Here is an 18,014-nt window from a genome sequence, read left to right as displayed (position 1 = left end):
ACAGAATGAAGGTTGTTGAGTTCTTTGGGCAAGACAAAGGGAGAAGGTCACAAGTATTACCGACCTGGTCAGGGGCAAACACTGAAGGAGAAATAACTTAATGTCTCTAAGAGTTGTTGCTTCCAACTGGAAGGCTGTGTTCCTTCTGTCTAGAGTCTCTCCTGTCTGTTTCACTGGATGCCCATTAGAGCATGTGCTGAATCAGCCTAGACCACATGGAGATGACCCAGAAGGGGATGAGACCTGGGAATATGAGGAGGCAGGATTGACTTTTGGTCCCTTTTCCAGGTGAAAGGGAAGCAATGGTGTCAAGTCCTTATTTCCTCAGGTTGTAGGAAAAGCCTGTGACTAGGAATCAGGCATTCCAGTTTGGCTTCCAGCTCCCTACATAAATAAGTTTGGGGAAATTGTTCTCCTTTTTTGGGCTTCATCTGGAAAATGAGGGTATTAACTTGGATGGATTTTAAGGTCCCTTCCAATTCTGATATTCTATATTTTCATGTTCTATGGAGGTTGCCTCTTCCTGGATTGAAAGTCAAAGCTGGGTGACTATGTTTCCTTGCCCTTCCTTCCCCCACCTCTGTCCACCTCCACAAAATATCTTTAATTCAGTTTGCTGCCTTGATATACCTCTCACAGCTCCCTGCCCCCCACCCCCCACTTCCTTCCCCTTCCCAGTTTGTTTGCTTGTCAAGAGCAATAGCTGATCTCATTAGTTTTGTGTAGCTAAGGATTAGCCCCTCCCTCTTCTCTGCTTCGGGACCTAGCCCAAAGTCACCTGGGCACCCCCTCCAAAATGCAGAGCAACCTGGGGGGTCCAGGAGATAAAAAACTCCATGCTTCTCTCCCTCAAGCTGAGCTCTTCTCTCTGGGGAGACCTGACATTTCTCATTCGCTCATCTATCCACTCCTTTTATCTTATTCTCTTTCTCTTGGCTACTAATGGAGTCCAGTTTGAAAGTTTCTTGGACTGTGGGACATCAGATAAGACCAGACAAGAGCCCATAGGCCCCATGCCTATGGGTAGGACTGAGTAGAATTTGGCAGTGAGTCTAATGGAGAGTGAGTGCCAGATCAAATAGAATTCGTCACAATTTTTTTTTTTTTTAGATTGAGAAGGGACCTTACAGATCTAGTGTGGAAAGTCTAATGGAAATTAGGCAACGGGCTTATGAGAAATCAGGTAGAAAACTGAACGAAAATCAGGGAGAGGCCTAATGAGAAATCTGACAGCTGAATAGAAACTAGGCAAGAGGCCTAATAGAATTCAGATAAAGGCCTCATGGAATTTAGGTGGAGACTTAAAGAGAAATCCCACGGTGAATTGTGGAATGAGGGGATAAGCACAGGAGAAATGAAATCTCTCTGGTCTTTCCTGTGTCCTCTCTGTGCTGGTTTCCATTCAATTTTGTGTCTGGGGTGGTTGATGGCAACTATGAAGGTCAGTTGTTGGGGAAAGTGGATATTAGAGCTGGTGAGTCAGGGAGGCTGTAAGGTGAAAGTGTTGATAATGCTGGGCAGATTGAGTGGAATTATAGGGTCTTAGGCTATCAAATATTAGGATTTGAAGACATGAAGAAACATTCAGAAAGACACTCAAACTTCTAGATTTCCCAGGACTATATTTTTCTGCCCCTGAGAAATCTTTCTGGGAGCTCTTATTCTCTTTCCTGTTAACAGTTAGTTTATGGAGATCCTTGGACCAATTTTGCTGTGATTAAAAAGCTACAGATAGCATCCAAGTGGGAAGAAGCTGGTGCCCATGGAACGGCAATTGTTGCCACCATTTTGTCCTGAATTTTAATTGCTTTGCTCTCCTTGCTGTTGTAATAACAGCTTCTGAGGAAAGTTGTGGTCCAAGATAGGATGCCTGAGACCCTGGGACCTTGGGAGCTCTGGGTGGAAGCAGAAGAGACAGGAACTCAGGCTGTTCCAACTTCCATAGGAAATGGAAAAAATCATGTCTCTCTCAGGTCTTCCTGTGCTCAGGAAGAGTCAAGCCAGCCTAGACCACAGGACAGAGACTTACTTGATCTTGTATTCTTCTACCTTCTCCAGCATCTGCATCAGGTTGGTTTCAAGCTGACCTCGCTCCTGGCTCACTGTCCTCAGCTCCTGCTGCAGCCGGTTCAGGTACTCCTCATACATGTGGCTGAAGTCAACGGAGGTGGATTCTTGCTCCTGTAAGAAGCTCCATCGGGTTTGTAGCAGCTGGTTCCGCTGCTCCAGGGACTGCACCTAGAAGTATTAGGGAATGGGTAGTGAGAAGACAGGATGCTAGGGTTGGGATGCTTGGTGGGATTTGGGGAGCTCTAGATCCAAAGTGAGGGAGAAGGAGTCTTAGGCTGGAGGATTTAGGACATGTCTCAGATCATAATTCACTGAGAGATCTAAGATTTGAACTCAAATCCCCCAGCTTCAAATCCTGGTCTCTGTTCATTATACCACCCTCTGCCCTTATTTTTTAAAAATTAATTTTATTTTTATTAATTTTTAATTATTTTTATTTTTAAATTCAGTTTAACAGGCACATAGGGACCTTAGAGATTTTATTGTCTAACTCTTACCTGAATAGCAATCTGCCTTGTAGTGTCTCTGATAAGAGGTCATCCACTTGTCCCCCAGGGACAGAGAACCCTCTGAATTAATACCATATATCAATACCCATAAATAACTAATATCTAAGTTGTCAGACTTATATCAAATGTGGTTTTCAATTTCAATTTCAAACCACAAAGAATTATTAGTTATGCACCTCAAGCCTTATATTTTAATCTAATTCTCAGGAAGTTTCTCCCTATATCCCATTGATATCTATGGTTGCAACTTCTACTTGGTTTTGCTCTATGGGACCAAGCTGAATTTATGATGGAATGGCCTTTCAGATATTTGAGGATAGCAATTATGTTCCCCTCAAACTTCTTCCATTTCCTCAATTGACCCTCTAATGGGATGTTCTCTCTTCCTCTCCCAACTCCACAAGTTGCTCTTCCCTTGATGTCCCTGGGCTTTGTCCTTCTTAAAATGTGGGGTCTGGACAAATCTCTGTACAACACTACAGACATGGTTCCGTCAGGGCAAAGATGTGAAGTGGGACTGTCCACACTTTTCTTGTTCCCCAGGTCCTCTAGTTGCCCCAGAAGCTCTTGGCCTACTGTGGACATTCCTTTCTTTGTTTTTGAGACAGAGATATGGTTTTCAAGAGAAAACTTTACTAGGAGTGAAAACAAAAGAGGATAAAATGCAGCAGTCTTAACAGAATTTATGAGTTACAGAACACAGGAATCCCAAGTTAGGTGCTGCTAAGGTTCATTGGCTGCACTCTATCAAATTCATCTCTCCCTCTAAGGAGGTAGGTGGTTCACTCGATAGATCCCTGGTCCTGGGGTCTGGAACACTAGAGTTCAAATTTTACCTCAGATTTACTAGCTATGTATTCCTGGGCAATATAGAATTAGTTAAACCTCTGTTTATTTCAATTTACTTAGCTATAAAATGGGAATAATAATAGTACCTATCTCAGGGTTATTGTAAGGATCAAATGAGATAATATTTGTAAAGCGTCTGGCACATAGTAGGCACTTAATAAATGCTTGTTCCATTTGTAAATGTCTCACATATACTAGGCATTAATAAATGCTCACTCCATTCAAAAAGTATTTGGCACATAATAGGTATTAAATGCATGCTCCATTTGTAAAGGATTTGGAATATACTAGGCATTTAATAAATGTTTGCTCCATTTGTAAAGTATCTGATACGAAGCAGGTATTGAATAAATGCTTGTTCCCTTCCTTTCCTTTCTTCCTTTCACTTGGTTCCAAACTTTCCTTCCTTTGAAATATATTTGGCCTCCTGGGCTGTCTTTGTGCTTCTATCACCAATATCTAACATAGTTGCTGACACATGATAAGTGTTGAATGAATAATTGTTGATTGATGTTAGAGTTCTCTGAAAATGTGGTTTACTCAGGATTCAAGATGAAAGTTAAAGCCCTTTTAAGGCTTTCTCCCCAACTTCTAGGCTCAGTGGTTAGAAGGCGAGCCCTCACTTCATTCTTCTACAATATGAATAAGGCTCCACATTCCCTACTTCCCCACAACCGTTTGGACAACTCCCTCTCTTCATATCCTCCAAAAAATTGCCTTTCCCTTATAAGTGGGGATAGAAATTACATTTTTCTTTTGCCATATGCTTGCATTATTAGAGAATGAAGATGTATTATATATGTATTGCCAACCTGTATATATCTCCTTATTGTGGGATAGTGTGATGATCAGCAGTCACTGAGTGAAGGGGGATGCTGAATGATAAATGTTACTGGGGGAGCATTGCTTATGAAGTAGTATCATGGCTACTAGAACTCATGCATTAGCAATCTAGAACTCAGAGGCACTTTGGAGGCCAAATTGTTTGTCCACTTTCATTTTACCAAGAGGTAAAATGGAATTCAGAAAGATTAAATCACTTCCCTAAGGTTATCACTAGTAAGCATCAGAGAGCAGCTCAGAACCCATGTACTATGCTGCTTTTTCTAAGTTCTTTCCCTAGAAGTTGGCTATTAGAGGCAGAGATATGATAAGGATTCCTGAAAATCTAAAAAGAGGTGGGATAGGATAATTGAGGCTGGTTGACTCAATTTAAGATCCCTGCCATTTCTGTGGATCACGGCCTGAGACTCTGGGCATAAAAGAAGGGTTAACTGTGGCCATTTAAGCTTATGCCTGGAAAACCTACACAAGTCAGGTACAATGGCTGGCATGCTGCTATTGCAAGAGAAACTTATCTTGGGCAGAGAAACTTCGAGATAGCATCTCATCTCCCCAGGCTTGTTGTTACTCTTGATAGTGAGTATCTCTGATTTGGTGCTGACTTCTCTGGCCTTGGACTATTGTAAACTCCTTTTTCTGCCTCTGATATAACTCCTTGGATTCTACTTCCTACACTTGACCAACTATATGAGTAGGAGAGGGAGACAGATTGCAGTTATGAGAGACCACTGATGGGGATTTCTGGGGACTAGTGACAATGGGTTTGCCATGGGGTGGCTAGGTGCTGCTGAGGGGATTAATAATATTCATATCATCTACCTATGTTCATAGGATTTAGACCTGGAAAATATCCTAGTGATAATGAAGCCTTTTTCAAAGAGCCTTAAAGAGAAGTGACTTGCTGAAATTCACAAAGGTAATAAGTTTCAGGGTCAGGATTCAAATCTAGGCTTTCTAACATCAGATCTAGTTCCCTTACTGCTATCCCATGTTGCTCCAAAAAAGGGTTTTGTAATAAATTTTAAAGTCTATATCAGAGATAAGGTAGCAAGCACAGTGGATAAAGAGCCAGCTTGGGAGGAGACCTGGATTTAAACTCTACCTTTGACAATCCTGGGAGAGACCCTGTCAAATTACTTAACCTCTCTGTGCCCTGATGACTGGCTTTTTGTAACAGAAAAAGTGCTGACATGCATTAGTAGGGGGAATTCATCCCTTGGAGCTCCCTATATCAATAATATCACAAGACAGACTTAAAAAAAAAAGACTATATAAATATGGGCTATTATTATTCAGTTGCTGTTGAACTCTCCCTTGACCTGGTTAGTATCCTGTTTACTGTCTTGGAGGTGCACCACACCCTTTCCCTAAGAGAGCTCCTTCCTTGGTGCCTGCTGGTGGCTCCTCCTATTCAGCAATGCCAGTCCCATGTCCTTCTTTGGAATTGGATATTGGACAGCATGTACTTGTCTGCAAGACTGGCTAGAGCAAGACCTTAGCAAATGATTCTCTGGGCCAGATCCCAGGGCTTGGTGCTCCTGCGCTTGTCTGCAAGTTTTTTTTTTTTTTTATCCACCCCCCTTTTAATGGAGGGTAAACTCTCTTAAACCCCACTTCTGGTTGTATCTGAAATGGAGAAGGAAGCATGCGATGGTGACCAGAGGAGACAGAGAGGAGTCTAGAGGGGAGGGTGGGCCATGCCCTGAGAGCTAGAGTGCTGGCTGCAGTAACTGAGGTTCCAGAGAAGGAACAACAGTTCTTATCAGGGATTCTGTATCTGACCTGGTCCTTTTCCCTTATGACAGTTACCAGTGCTTGTATACATGTGTCTATACAATGTTTCCACTAGATGTTTATGCAACAAGTACAAAATAGGAAGGGAATGTGGCACAGAGGAAGGACCTCAGGGTTGGATTCTTAGTTTTGTCATTACCTACTTGTGGTCATTTCTCTTGGTCTGTTTCCTTGTTGCAAAACAGGGAGATCTGATGAGATGGGTTAAGGTCCTTTCTAGCTTTAAAGTTGTGATCCTAAGGATACTTTGTCTCAGGGACAGAGGAGATGCAGAGGGAAGAGTTAATTGCTTGTTTCTTTGCCTGGTTAGTTAGTTGTTCTTCGTTCTTGAAGAGGACCCAAGTGACATCACTAAGTCAGAGTTGACTTACAATGTGTCCGATTGTGGCTGATCAATCTAATATGAGTTTGGAATGCTCAGCCACAGGCCAGACACAAATAGTCCTATGAACATTTGGAGTGACTTCTCTAACTTTGTGCATCTCATTTCTTCTGAGCTAATTCAATTCTCCTTTGCTTAAAGAGCACAGCCCCTTCTCTAATAAGGGCACACCATATTGGGCGGTCTTATGCTAGTGTCTTCCCGCAATCAGTTCTAAAGTTCTTAAGAGAAACCTCCAGGGTGTTCCTGTATCACTTTTTTTGGCTACCTTGTGAGAGATTGGCCTGCCAAGTTCTCCATAAAATAGTCTTTTTGGCAAATGTCCATTTGTCATTCTCACAATGTAGCCAGCCTCTAAGAGGGGGCAGCATCAGTCAGGGGAAGCTTTCCTGGGGGGTTCATAGTGAAAGAGGGAAGGAGGAGGCTGAAGGAAGAGGAAGGAGCCAGAACACATTGGCCACATTTGGGCATGTTGTCTTGCTCACTCAGAAGACAGATGAGAGGTGTGGATCAGGTTTAGTAAGGAAGCTGGGGTAGGGATTCTCTGGGCAAGGTTGGGAAGTGGTGGGTTCCTATGATATGGAAACCTCTGGCTAGAGGGGATGCAAGACTACTCAGAAGTGCCTTTGTCCTGGGCTTTCCCAGGGAAGTGGGGGAAGATGGCAGTTATTGGAGACAGCTGATGAGGGCTGCTGGGCACTGGGGACAGGGGTGGGGGGGGCCCTGCCTCAGGGCAGCTCAGTCCATACATTGGGAGATGTTTTTGGGGGTGGAAGTTTGAGGACTAAGTATTCTGTTTCAGGCAGGGGTTATTTCTGTACCTTTCCCATATGGAGGATTTGGAGGTGCTAAAGGCTCAGAGGAGGAGATGGCTCTTTCTCCATGGGTTTCTTCAAGATGCTGATTTGTATGTATGTTAAGCACTTGCTATTTTTTATTTTGTGGCGTAGCTCTTGTGTTCATATTTTATCTTCCCTTCTAGACAGGATGAAGCAAGTCATAGACCACATTTTATTCATTGCATTCTAGAAACCTGCTGCTCTCCAAAGAGGCCTCTGGTATGTGATCTGACACTTACTAGCTGTGAGATTTTGTACAAGGCACTTTTTTCCTCTGGCCCTCAGTTTTCTCATCTGTAAAATGGAAATAATAATTGTGGGACCAACTTATAGAGTCACTGTAAGATTCAAATGCAAATAACATATGTAGATCTTTCTGCAAATTTCAAAGTCTAAAGTCCCTCAGGCTTTAGCCTGGATGCCATCCTTGACTCCTTTCTATTTCTTACTTCCTTTCCCCTCACTTATAGTCAATCTGTTGCCAAGGCTTGCTGATTTCACCTCTATAACATCTCGTAAATATATCCTCTTTTCTCTTCTTAACCTGCCAGAATTCTGGTGCAAACCCTCATCACTTCACACCTGGTTTATTGCAATAACCTGCTGGTGGGTCTGTCTGATACAACTTTCTCCCACTCCATCCTCCATTTAGTCATCAATGTGATTTTTCCTGAAGCTCAGGTCTGACCATGCTATCCCCTCCCTCAATAAACTTCAATGGCTCCCCATCCCCCCCAGTACCAAATACAAAATCCTGTTTGACATTCAAAGCCCTTTATAATCTAATCCCCCTTTCTAGTCTTTTCTACCTTATTCCTAATCACGTCGCTCTTAATCCAGGCACTTGTCTCACTGGTTTCATGAACAAGACACTCCATCTCTAGTCTCTAGATATTTTCTCTGGCTGTTTCCTATACCTAAGAATGCTCTCTCTCCTTATTTCTGTCTATTGACTTCCCTAGCATCCTTAATTGTTATTGTTGTTCATCCTTCATTTTTAAGAGGTCCTATGGCATCACAGATTTAAATACCAACTAAAATCCCATCTTCTTCAGGAAGCATTACTCAACCCCTCTTAGTTCTAACACCTTTTTCTCCCTCGATCATTTCCCACATATAGCTTATTTGTACATTTTTATTTACATATTTTCTCCCCCATTAAATGGTGAGCTCCTTGAAGAGAGGGGCTGTTTGTCTCCTTTTAAGCACAGTGCCTCGGACAATTAGAGTGCACAATAGAATGCTGATCCTAGATTCAGGAAGTTTCATCTTCCTGGATTCAAATCTAGCCTTAGACACTTACTAGTTGTATGATCCCTGGGCCAGTTACTTCATCCTGTTCCCCTCATTTTCTTCATCTGTAAAATGAACTAGAGAAGGAAATGGCAAACCACTCCAGTATCTTTGCCAAGAAAACCCCAGATGGGGTCACAAAGAATTGAACATGACTTGAACATGACTGAAACAGCTTCCTGAGTACTTATCCACTGTCTAAAGTGCTATAAAAATGTCAAGTTATTACGCATAGGAATGTCTGTCTGAACTCAAAATGTGAACATATTACAGTTCAAATCAGTGGCAAATTAACAAGATAACACGAAAGCCAACTTAATCCTATATATTAGGGTTGCCAATACATCAACTCAAGAAATATTTCTTAAGCACATTTTATGGGTGGGCGTCACCATATTATGCTAAGTTCCTCCAAACCAAAGAATAAAATGAGATCTCTGACGTCACCCTGTCTAGTAGGGGAGAGAAAACATGAAGAAAAATAGCTATGAGAAGAAATAGAAGACAACATACATATGAGGTCTCCTGAGCCCCCAGGGAAGTATTTTATCCATGACTCTGTAATGCTGTGAGCACCACGTTCCCTTTCCTACTCATCCTCCATTATCCTAATGAAAAACTGACAGATAGAGATGGAGACTGATCATTGGGAATAGGACTGAATAAGTCCTAGGAATATAGGAATAGGAATAGGAATAAATCAAAGCTTTGTTCTCAGGAGTGGTGACATGGACCTTCCTAACCTGTCAGGGAGATGTAGCTTTTCTCATTACTGGGCCATGAAAAGGCCTCCCCTTAGGCCTGTCACCTGGTGACACTTGTCCATTGGGGTAATTCTGTTTTATCCTTCGCCCATCTTTGCTGTTCTTCATTCTTGGATTACTGCTTGTCTCCACTGAGTTATGTTCAGCTCCCAGAGCTCCTACAGACTCTGTAGGTGATGGCTGTTGTTGTCTGTTCATTGATCCCCCTCCTCACCTGGCTAATATCGTCCAATATACCAAACCTGAGGATGTTCCCATCCTTCCATGTTCCCATCTGAACCCCCGAAACCAGACCCAGACTGGGGAGACAGTGAGGTACAGTGAAGGCCACAGGAGCTGGCTTCAGATTTGTATTCTGACTTTTCCTTGGACATGTCAAGGTATCTCTTTAGACCTCAGGTTCCTGATTACTAGAAGTTGGACAAGTTGGCAGAAAATTTCCTTTCTAGCTGAGTCTTTGTTTCTCTGTCATTCTCTTTTCCCAGTTTACTCACCTCTGATTGTCCCACAGACAAGCTATTTCTTCGGAGCTTGGGTACACATCCATCTCCTTTCTACCAGCTCATATTCTATTCTTTCAAAAGTCTACCTTCTTCAGGAAGCCTCCTCTGATTTGTCCTATTTGCCTTAGGTGACCTGTATTCCTCAAAGTACCAAAGCCTTCCATTTCATACTCTGTTCTTGACTTTCTGCTCATCTTTGCAGGAGCCTTGCCGCTCTCACCAGACTGAAAGCTCCCTAGGGGTAGAGACTATATTTCTTCTCACTTCTGGATCTCCCCATATGATCTATAACCAGGGTTACAGAGCTATAGGGCAAAATTGTTTAGCACAGAGGGGAAGCTGGGCTCCTAGTTCTTAGACAATCCAGACTCTTGTCATGAGGCACTGGCTGTGAAAATAATCCCGATGATGTTCTTTGGGTTCACACAATTCTAAGCTCTGGGGCCTGGCAGCCCAGTCAACTAATGTTGCCCTTCCTCCTTCCCATGGGGGCTCCTTGCTTAGGTCTAGGTTACTGTGGTTCTCAAGTTTGGGATCTTCTATGGATTCCCCTCCACTCTGGGGGCTAGGAGTGGGTGTGTCCCCCCTCCTCCATGGATCTCTCTTTGCTTCCCTTTTTTGCTGCTTTCTTTTACAAGTTGGGTGATCTTTGGCCCTTTAGAGGTCAAATTGGTCTCAGGGCAAGATAATGATTTTTTCTGTGTCTATGCCAAGAAGACTATGCGGATCAGATTCATTTGATGCTGTTTGATTATCTTAATATTCTAGCTTCTAGGAAGTTCAACCTAAGTTCTTTCTCAAGTTTATATTCTGTGACGGTCATAACTAGATTAGTTCAGAGAGATCAGAATGCATCAGAGTGTGTGTGTGTGTGTGTGTGTGTGTGTGTGTGTGTGTGTGTGGAGAGAAAGAGAGAGAGAGAGAGAGAGAGAGAGAGAGACTGAGAGAGAGACACACACACAGAGACAGAGACAGAAAGACAAAGAGAGACAGAGAGAGACAGAGACAGAGAGACAGAGAGATACACATAGAAGGAGAGAGAAGAGAGGGGAGACATACAGAGAGACACAGAGAAATAGAGGATTTGGAGAGAGTAGAGTGAAGGAAGGGAAGTGGCTTTTCTCACCACCATACTGATTTCCCACCATTCTCAGCTGGGCAGCAGTCCCATGTTTATGCAATGAGTGGGGAGGGAGGAGCCACATGAGGCTCTCTCCTCCACCCATGGTGTATAGATAAATCTTCCATCCCAGAAGTTTTGCCTTGTGTCTAATCTCAGATTCTTGTGCTGTCATTTTGCTCATGAAGACAGTGAATGAAGTCAAGTGTTCTAAAGAGAAGAGACCTCCAGTCCTGGAAGTGGTAGCCCATTTGCCCCCCTTGATGTTGTCATAGTGGGTGGGGAGGGAATCGGGATGTGAAAGTCTGTCCCCCACCCAGGAACCTTCTTTTCTGGAGGCCTCCTCCCTTGATGCCCGTGCTGGGAACAAAAGAGCTGGGAAGGGCAACTAATCCAGAGCCAGATGAAGTGCCAGTTTAGTTGTCTCCAATAGGCCAAAGGAATTCACTCGAAGCAGGGATGGGCCAACCCTCTGGGCCTCTTTCACGAAGGTGCAATCCCTTGCTCCCCAGCCCTAGGCTCAGCTTAGGACCTGCCTGGGTGGTCCTTCTCTAGTGTTGGGAGGATGTGGGCCAAAGGAGGGGGCTATAGGGAGTGGGGGATACTTAATTCCCTCAGGACAAGGTGGGGAACTGATCTTGTAGACTTTCTTGGAACACTTTGTCCCATAGCCTGGCCTATCTGACTCTGGCTATAAGATTTTGTGTGTGTGTGTGTGTGTGTGTGTGTGTGTGTGTGTGTGTGTGTTGGGAATCAAGGACAAGAGGATTTAGAATTCTCCTTACCCGTTCCCTGCCCTTATCTAGCCTTGCTCTTCATTCTGTGACTTTCTGGCTTGGCAGTTTTCCTAAGCTGTGAGGTCCCCCCATCCAGCCACCCCCACCTGCTTGAAAAAAATCTGGAGGACTCATCTATGTCTTTGCTTCTAGGTGGGAATATGCTCTGTTAGGGAGGATAAGGAGCCCACTCTCTCATGGTGTGGCTACTAGCGAGCCTGCCTGAAAACAAGGGGATAGTACTCATGATATCCAGAGCTCCTTCCTAACCCTGGAGTTCCTTAGGGACTAGCAGAAATTATCCCAGGTATCTCTCTGCCTCCAGGCAGCTCAGATGAGAAGTGATTGCCTCTTTGCTCTATCTCTTGAAGCTGACATTTCACAATCTCCTTCCATCTCTTCCTTATCCTAGCAAACTTTCCTACTATTTCACCTCAATGCATTTCCTTTTGCCTTGTTCTCAGGGGACAATAAGGATCCATTCATGAACCATCTTTCTCCCTCCCCCAAATAGTGCCCTTTTCACTGACTGTCAGGGTGGGTATAATGGAAAAGCAGAAAGAATATATGTTCAAATCCTTGCCCTCCTGCTTCCTGCTTCTGTTCTGGGACAAATCACTTAATTTAGGAACGAAGCCTCAGTTCCTTCATCCAAAGTGAGGACTTTGCACTCATTGATCCTTTCTGGCTTTACATCTTTGATTCCTCAAAAGTTACAGTCTTAATTTTTTAATCTGTAAAATGGGGATAATAACATTCCCATTGTACAGATAATGCTTATAGAATAGGGTTGTTGTAAGGATCGAATGAGAGCACATATTTGAAAGCTTTACAAACTTTAAAGTGTTAGAGATATTGAGTGTGACCATTATTTTGATGATCATTGTCCCATGAGCCAGTCATCTCCAGAAGAAATGATCCTTCCTCGCTCTGATTCTTCTTCTAGCTACTATTCCTTTCCTCTTTTATCATCACTGATGTCCCCCCTTTCTCTCTGTTCCTACCACTCTCCTAATTCTGTAACTTTTAACTCAGCTTAAAGTAGCCAGGTAGCACAGTGGATGGAGCGCTGGACTTGGAGCAAGGTCTATGAGTTCTAATCCCGCTCTAAATTCTAATACAGTTCTAAAAAGTTCTGAGTTCTAATCCAACTTCAGACACTTTCTATTTGGATCACCCTGGGCAGGCCATTAACTTCTGTTTGCCACAGTTTCCTCAGGAGGAAAATGAGGGTTGTTGAGCACCTGTTTCCCAGGTTTGTGGGGATAAAACATTTCCCAGGAAATGTTTTACAAATTTGAAATCACCATATAAATGTACATTGTTGTTACTGTTATTTTAATCACGAGGGAGGAAGTAGGAGATGGAGGTAAATGCCTCAGATGTCTCATATTTAAAAGATGGCAGGCAGTTAGATTAGTTGATTCCTAAGTGTCTTCTAGCTTTATCACTGATGTCTAGAGTTACCATCTGTGCTGCCTTCTTCATTCCCTCCATTTTGCATGAGTCTCCAGCAAGGGACTCCATTCTAGCTTGCAATAACGCAGCAATTCCTTTCTCTCTGAGCTTTCCTGCAGCTTTTTAGTATCTTCTTAGTGTTTCTCCATAACTGTCCTTTCCCCACTCCTTTCCCTTTTCATTATTCTTGTTTTTAGGAAATCCTCCCTGATTGACCCCCCACTTCCACCCACAACCTACAATGATTTAGTATTCTCTCCAGTTGTTCAGGCTTCTGTTCGTTTTCCGTATCAGATTTAAGCTCTGGAGGTAGAGACCTTTCTTTCCTGTCATCCAGAGAGGGGGGAGGGAGGAAAGTAGTCAACATAGGAAGTAAACAGATTTTCTTTCCAGAGTTGTAAAACCAATGGGGCCCCTTCTTGGCCAAATGCCCAACACTCATAATCTTGGAGAGAACTTTGGGGCTGTGGGAGTTGGGGCATAACTTCCAGGAAAAGCATTCCAAAGGCAGTTTCCTCAGCCCCAGTTTCTGGGGCACAAGCTCCCTATCTTTTGGGGTCATTCGGCCCAGTGCCCTATAAACAAAACTCCAGCTTCCTTCTTCCCTTTGGCAACAGCTAAAAGTGATATCAGCCCTGGCATTCAAGGGAGGAAAGTCACTCGTCCTGGCCAAATTCCATAGTTCTGTGAAGCAATAGTTTTAAGGGATTAAGTCAGAGGATTGGAGAGTGGAGCTCTGCAGAGACCTGCCCCCTCCACAAATTGCTTGTTATTGGACGGAAATTACTGTTTTGGGGCTTATCAGTTGTTAGAAGTTGGCAGAAAGTTCTCACCCAGCTAGACAATTGCTCTTCAGGAAGGCAGCTAGGTGGAGTAGTGGATGGAGAACGGGACTTGGATTCAAAATATATCTGAGTTTGAAAACTGTCTTAGACATTTACGAGCAGTAAGACATTGGACAAGTCACTTAACCTTTGTCAAACCCATCTGTCAAATGGAGATAACAATAGCACCCATCTCAGGATGCTGTTATAAGAATATGAGGTATGTATGTATGCGTTTTGTAGCTCTTAAAAAGTTAGATAAATGCTAATTATTATTGATGGTCAGTCGTCCTTCCCTGCCTTGAATATAAGCAGAAGACAATCTGATGGAGAAGATAAACTTTGGGGAGCAGGCAGACAGTTCTGGACATCAGCGCTGAGAAGACAGGGAGACAGAGCTGGGGAATAAAGGGAGGATTAGCCAGAGAAGGATTTGGAGAGGCGGGAAAGTGGGGGTTAGTGATATTTGAAACAGGAAGAAGGAGGAAAAAATGACTTCTTAGAATGAGGGCCCTTACTGTGAGGGACCAGATATGACAAGGGAGCTGGGTCTCCCAAAGATAGAGTTTAGGACCAGAGAGCCAATTGCATGCAATGGATATGGGTACTGAAGATATCTCCAAAGAAGGCTGGGTTTCTGCTGTAATCTCAACAGAACAGGGGACCTGGCTGGAGAGCTATGGTACTGGGGAAGACACGTGTTAGGCTGGCTCCTATATACCAGCATCAACATTCCTATCCCCTGACATGCCCGAGGCAGCATCTTCATCCTGTCCTACATTCTCCTCCTTGCCTCAGTCTTCCTGGCCTGCCTCAGCCCATCCTCTCTGCCTCAGTTCACCAGGAAATCACAGGGGCTTGCCAAAAAGGACCAAGAAGGATATTATACCTCTTCAGGATTATGAAAAAGGGACAAGAACCCAGCCAGGGATGGATAGAGAGAGAAGGAGGCTTGAGTTATTCGTTGCCCTCTTTGATAAACCTCTACCTCTACTTGCTGTTTAGCCTCTCTATTCCTCAATTTTTTCGTCTGTTAAGAGAGGATATTCTAAGACCCTCATGCAGAAGAAAATCTGATAGGGCAGAAGGGACTTTGACCCAGGATGTGCATTTTGGAGAGTATCTCTGAGTGCTATAAACACTCTTCCACTGCATCCATTATGCTCAGGTAGAATGGCCTGTACATTTTTCTTTATTCAACCTGTTTTCCCTTGTTCCAGACATCCTTCAGGGACAGCATGTACTGTCCCCTGTTCTTGCAAAGTGCTTGGATGCAGCTGGGAAAGTCCCGCCCCTTCTCAGAGACTAACTCGGCTAAGTATCTTGCCTTCCCATTGGCTGATGAGGGAACCTCGGGGATGCTCCGAGCCGGGGCAATGGAGAGGAGGAGGAGCAGGAGGTAAAAATAAACCCACACTCGGTTGTTTCATGCATCCCACTTTGCAAAATCTCTGAGTGTCAACTAGAGACCAGTGTCACTGACACTTTATCCCCAAATAAAGTTACAAAAGAAGCCGACTCACATCAAAGCTCCCCTCCTGCCTCCTCTTACCTTCCCAATCAGAGAGGCAAATTTATCGTTGAGCGTCTTCAGCTCCTCTTTCTCCTGATTCTTCTGTTGCTGGATGGTGGGGTCCACCTTGATGTCCAAAGGCACCAGGAGGCTGGGGTTTACGGTCACCTTCTGGAAGGTACCTCTCGGCCCACAGCTGGTCAGGCTTCGAGAGCTGAAGCTGGGACTGGAGCTGGGCCCTTCACAGCCATTCCATCCCGGGGACCCTGGTCCAGTGCTCCATCCCGAGGCTACGCCATAGCTGCTGAGGCTACTGAAGCTGACGCTGGACTGACAGGCCATCTTGCCCCCCCTGGGGGGCAGGGAGACCGGGCACCTGGGGGAGCACCCTGGGCGAGAGGGATATGGCAGCCGGGGTCTGGCAGTCGCCTCCTGTCTTCTCTACCAGGGAGGAGAGATCTGGGTAATGAGGAGCAAACACCTGTTGTGCCGTGCTCATTACCTTCTCGGGGAGGGCGTGACGCCTCCCAGCCAGACCAACCTGTTGCTCTCTCTCCCTCCTCCCGCCCCCCCCCCCCAGTTCCCTGAATCTTTCCCCTCCCCTCCTGAGGTAGTATGCTATGAGTGGGTTATTAAGGCTCCCAAACAAAACCCAGGTCAGGCTCCGAACGGGGGTGGAGGGGAGGGGAGGAGCCCTAAGGTGGGTGGGTGGGAGAGAAGGGCAGACACAACAAGGAAGGAGAAAGAGAGCAGCTCTCACCACAGACCTCAGTAACATACCTGAGAGGTGACGTATTAATACTCACATACTTCTGGAAAAGCTGAGGCAAGACTGTGCCCTGGCCCTGGGCTCTCAGGTGTGGATGGTGGCCCTTCAGGTGCCAGCCTGACAGGGAAAAACAGCTTCTAAAATGATTTATTTTTCACTGTCAGAGTCTTCTCTTTTTCTTTTCCTCCTTTTATTCTTCCTCCTATACTCATACCGTGAAAGTAAAATAGATATAAAAAAAAAATTTAAAGAGTTTATAAATGATGACAAAAATATCATCCCCAACCCCTCCCGGATGTTTTATCTTCCTTCTATCTCTGTCCTCCCTGACCACTCCTGCTGAGGTTTTGAAAATGTCATCATCCACATGTTCATAGCAGGGGCTGGGCTCTGAACTCAGCCCAGTCCAGCAACTCTTTTGGACCACAAGGCTGCTCATGAGGAGAGGAAATGCTTGAATGCAAAGAAAAGAACATACTTCAGATGAATTGGTAGAACATCTAAGAAATTTGGATCTATGATCCTCAGCCCAAGAGCCTGGGATGGCTACTTTGCAAAACAGGGAAACAGCCTCATAATTCTACTGCCCTTCTGCCTAATGATGGGGGAATGAACAAGCATTTATTAAGCACCTGCTATATGCCAGGCACCATGCTAGTGCTTCACAGATATTCTTTCTTTTGATCTTCACAACAATCTTGGGAAGTGAGAGTTATTATCTTCATTTTTTTTAAAAAAATAGTGTTTTATTTTTCCAAATACATGCAAACATAGTTTTCAACATTCACCTTTGCAAAATCTTGTGTTCCAAATTTTTCTCCCCCATCTTTTAGACAGCAACCAATCCAATATAGGTTAAACATGTGCAATTCTAAACATATTTCCATATTCATCATGTTGCACAAGAAAAATCAGATCAAAAGGGAAAAAACAAGAAAAAAAACAAACAACAAAAAGATGAAAATATTATGCTTTGATCTACCTTCAGTCTCCATAGTCCTCTCTCTGGATGCAAATAGGTTTTTCCATCACATGTCTATTGGAATTGCCTCGAATTACCTCATTGTTGAAAAGAGGAAAGTCCAGTACACTTGTATTATTTTCATTTTACACTAGAGGAAATGGAAGCAGAAAGTCACACATCTAGTTAGTATAATGTCTGAGGCAGGATTTGAACTCATGTCTTTCTGACTCCAGACTCAGTGCTCTGTCTACTGGGTTACCTGGATGCTTACATCACACCTTGCCATCTTCTAAAATGAGAGGAGAAACATATATGAGTGTCAGATTTGGCTTTGAGCTGTTGTGTTCTTAATGTAGCAGAGTGGATGTAAGCTTTAGATATGAACGCCAGTGTCAAGGTCAATTATTCAATCAACAACTGTTTATTAAGTGTCTGCTAGTCCTAGGTGCTGAAGGGAGCTTACAGTCCATTAGGGGAGATAATAAGTATATACAAAATAAAAGTAAGGAAAGTTTTTGTTGGAGAGGGGACTGGCATCTGGATGCCAAAGAAAGGCTTCATGTAGATGTTGCTTGAGCTTTAACCAAAACCAAACTCTTTCAACTCCAACATCTCAAGAGAGCATGGAAGAACCCAGAGTATTTCCTAGGATAAAATAGATCCTTATTTGACCACACACATTCATTGTCATCTAAACTCTTTAGTGTTATCTGTGCTTAAGACTTCAGATAACTTGCTACAAAA

At 43.8% G+C, this 18,014-nt stretch overlaps 1 protein-coding gene across 1 annotated transcript in view; it reads right to left on the bottom strand.

The window, feature by feature from the left end:
- Nucleotides 1-16,090, bottom strand: part of KRT80 (keratin 80) — a 33,431-nt gene extending 17,341 nt beyond the window's left edge. The window contains exons 1-2 of the mRNA XM_012551496.2: nucleotides 15,577-16,090; nucleotides 2,030-2,238 (exon numbers count right to left, since the gene is read on the bottom strand). Of these exons, the coding sequence (XP_012406950.1) occupies nucleotides 2,030-2,238; nucleotides 15,577-15,879 (512 nt within the window). The 5' untranslated portion in view covers nucleotides 15,880-16,090. The remainder of the gene's footprint in view (nucleotides 1-2,029; nucleotides 2,239-15,576) is intronic.
- Between the last annotated feature and the right edge of the window lie 1,924 nt (nucleotides 16,091-18,014).

This window comes from Sarcophilus harrisii, chromosome 5, assembly GCF_902635505.1.
Source record: "Sarcophilus harrisii chromosome 5, mSarHar1.11, whole genome shotgun sequence".
Lineage (NCBI taxonomy): Eukaryota > Metazoa > Chordata > Mammalia > Dasyuromorphia > Dasyuridae > Sarcophilus > Sarcophilus harrisii.
The sequence above is the reverse complement of the archived record's forward strand: the minus strand, read 5'-3'. Positions and strand labels throughout refer to the sequence as shown.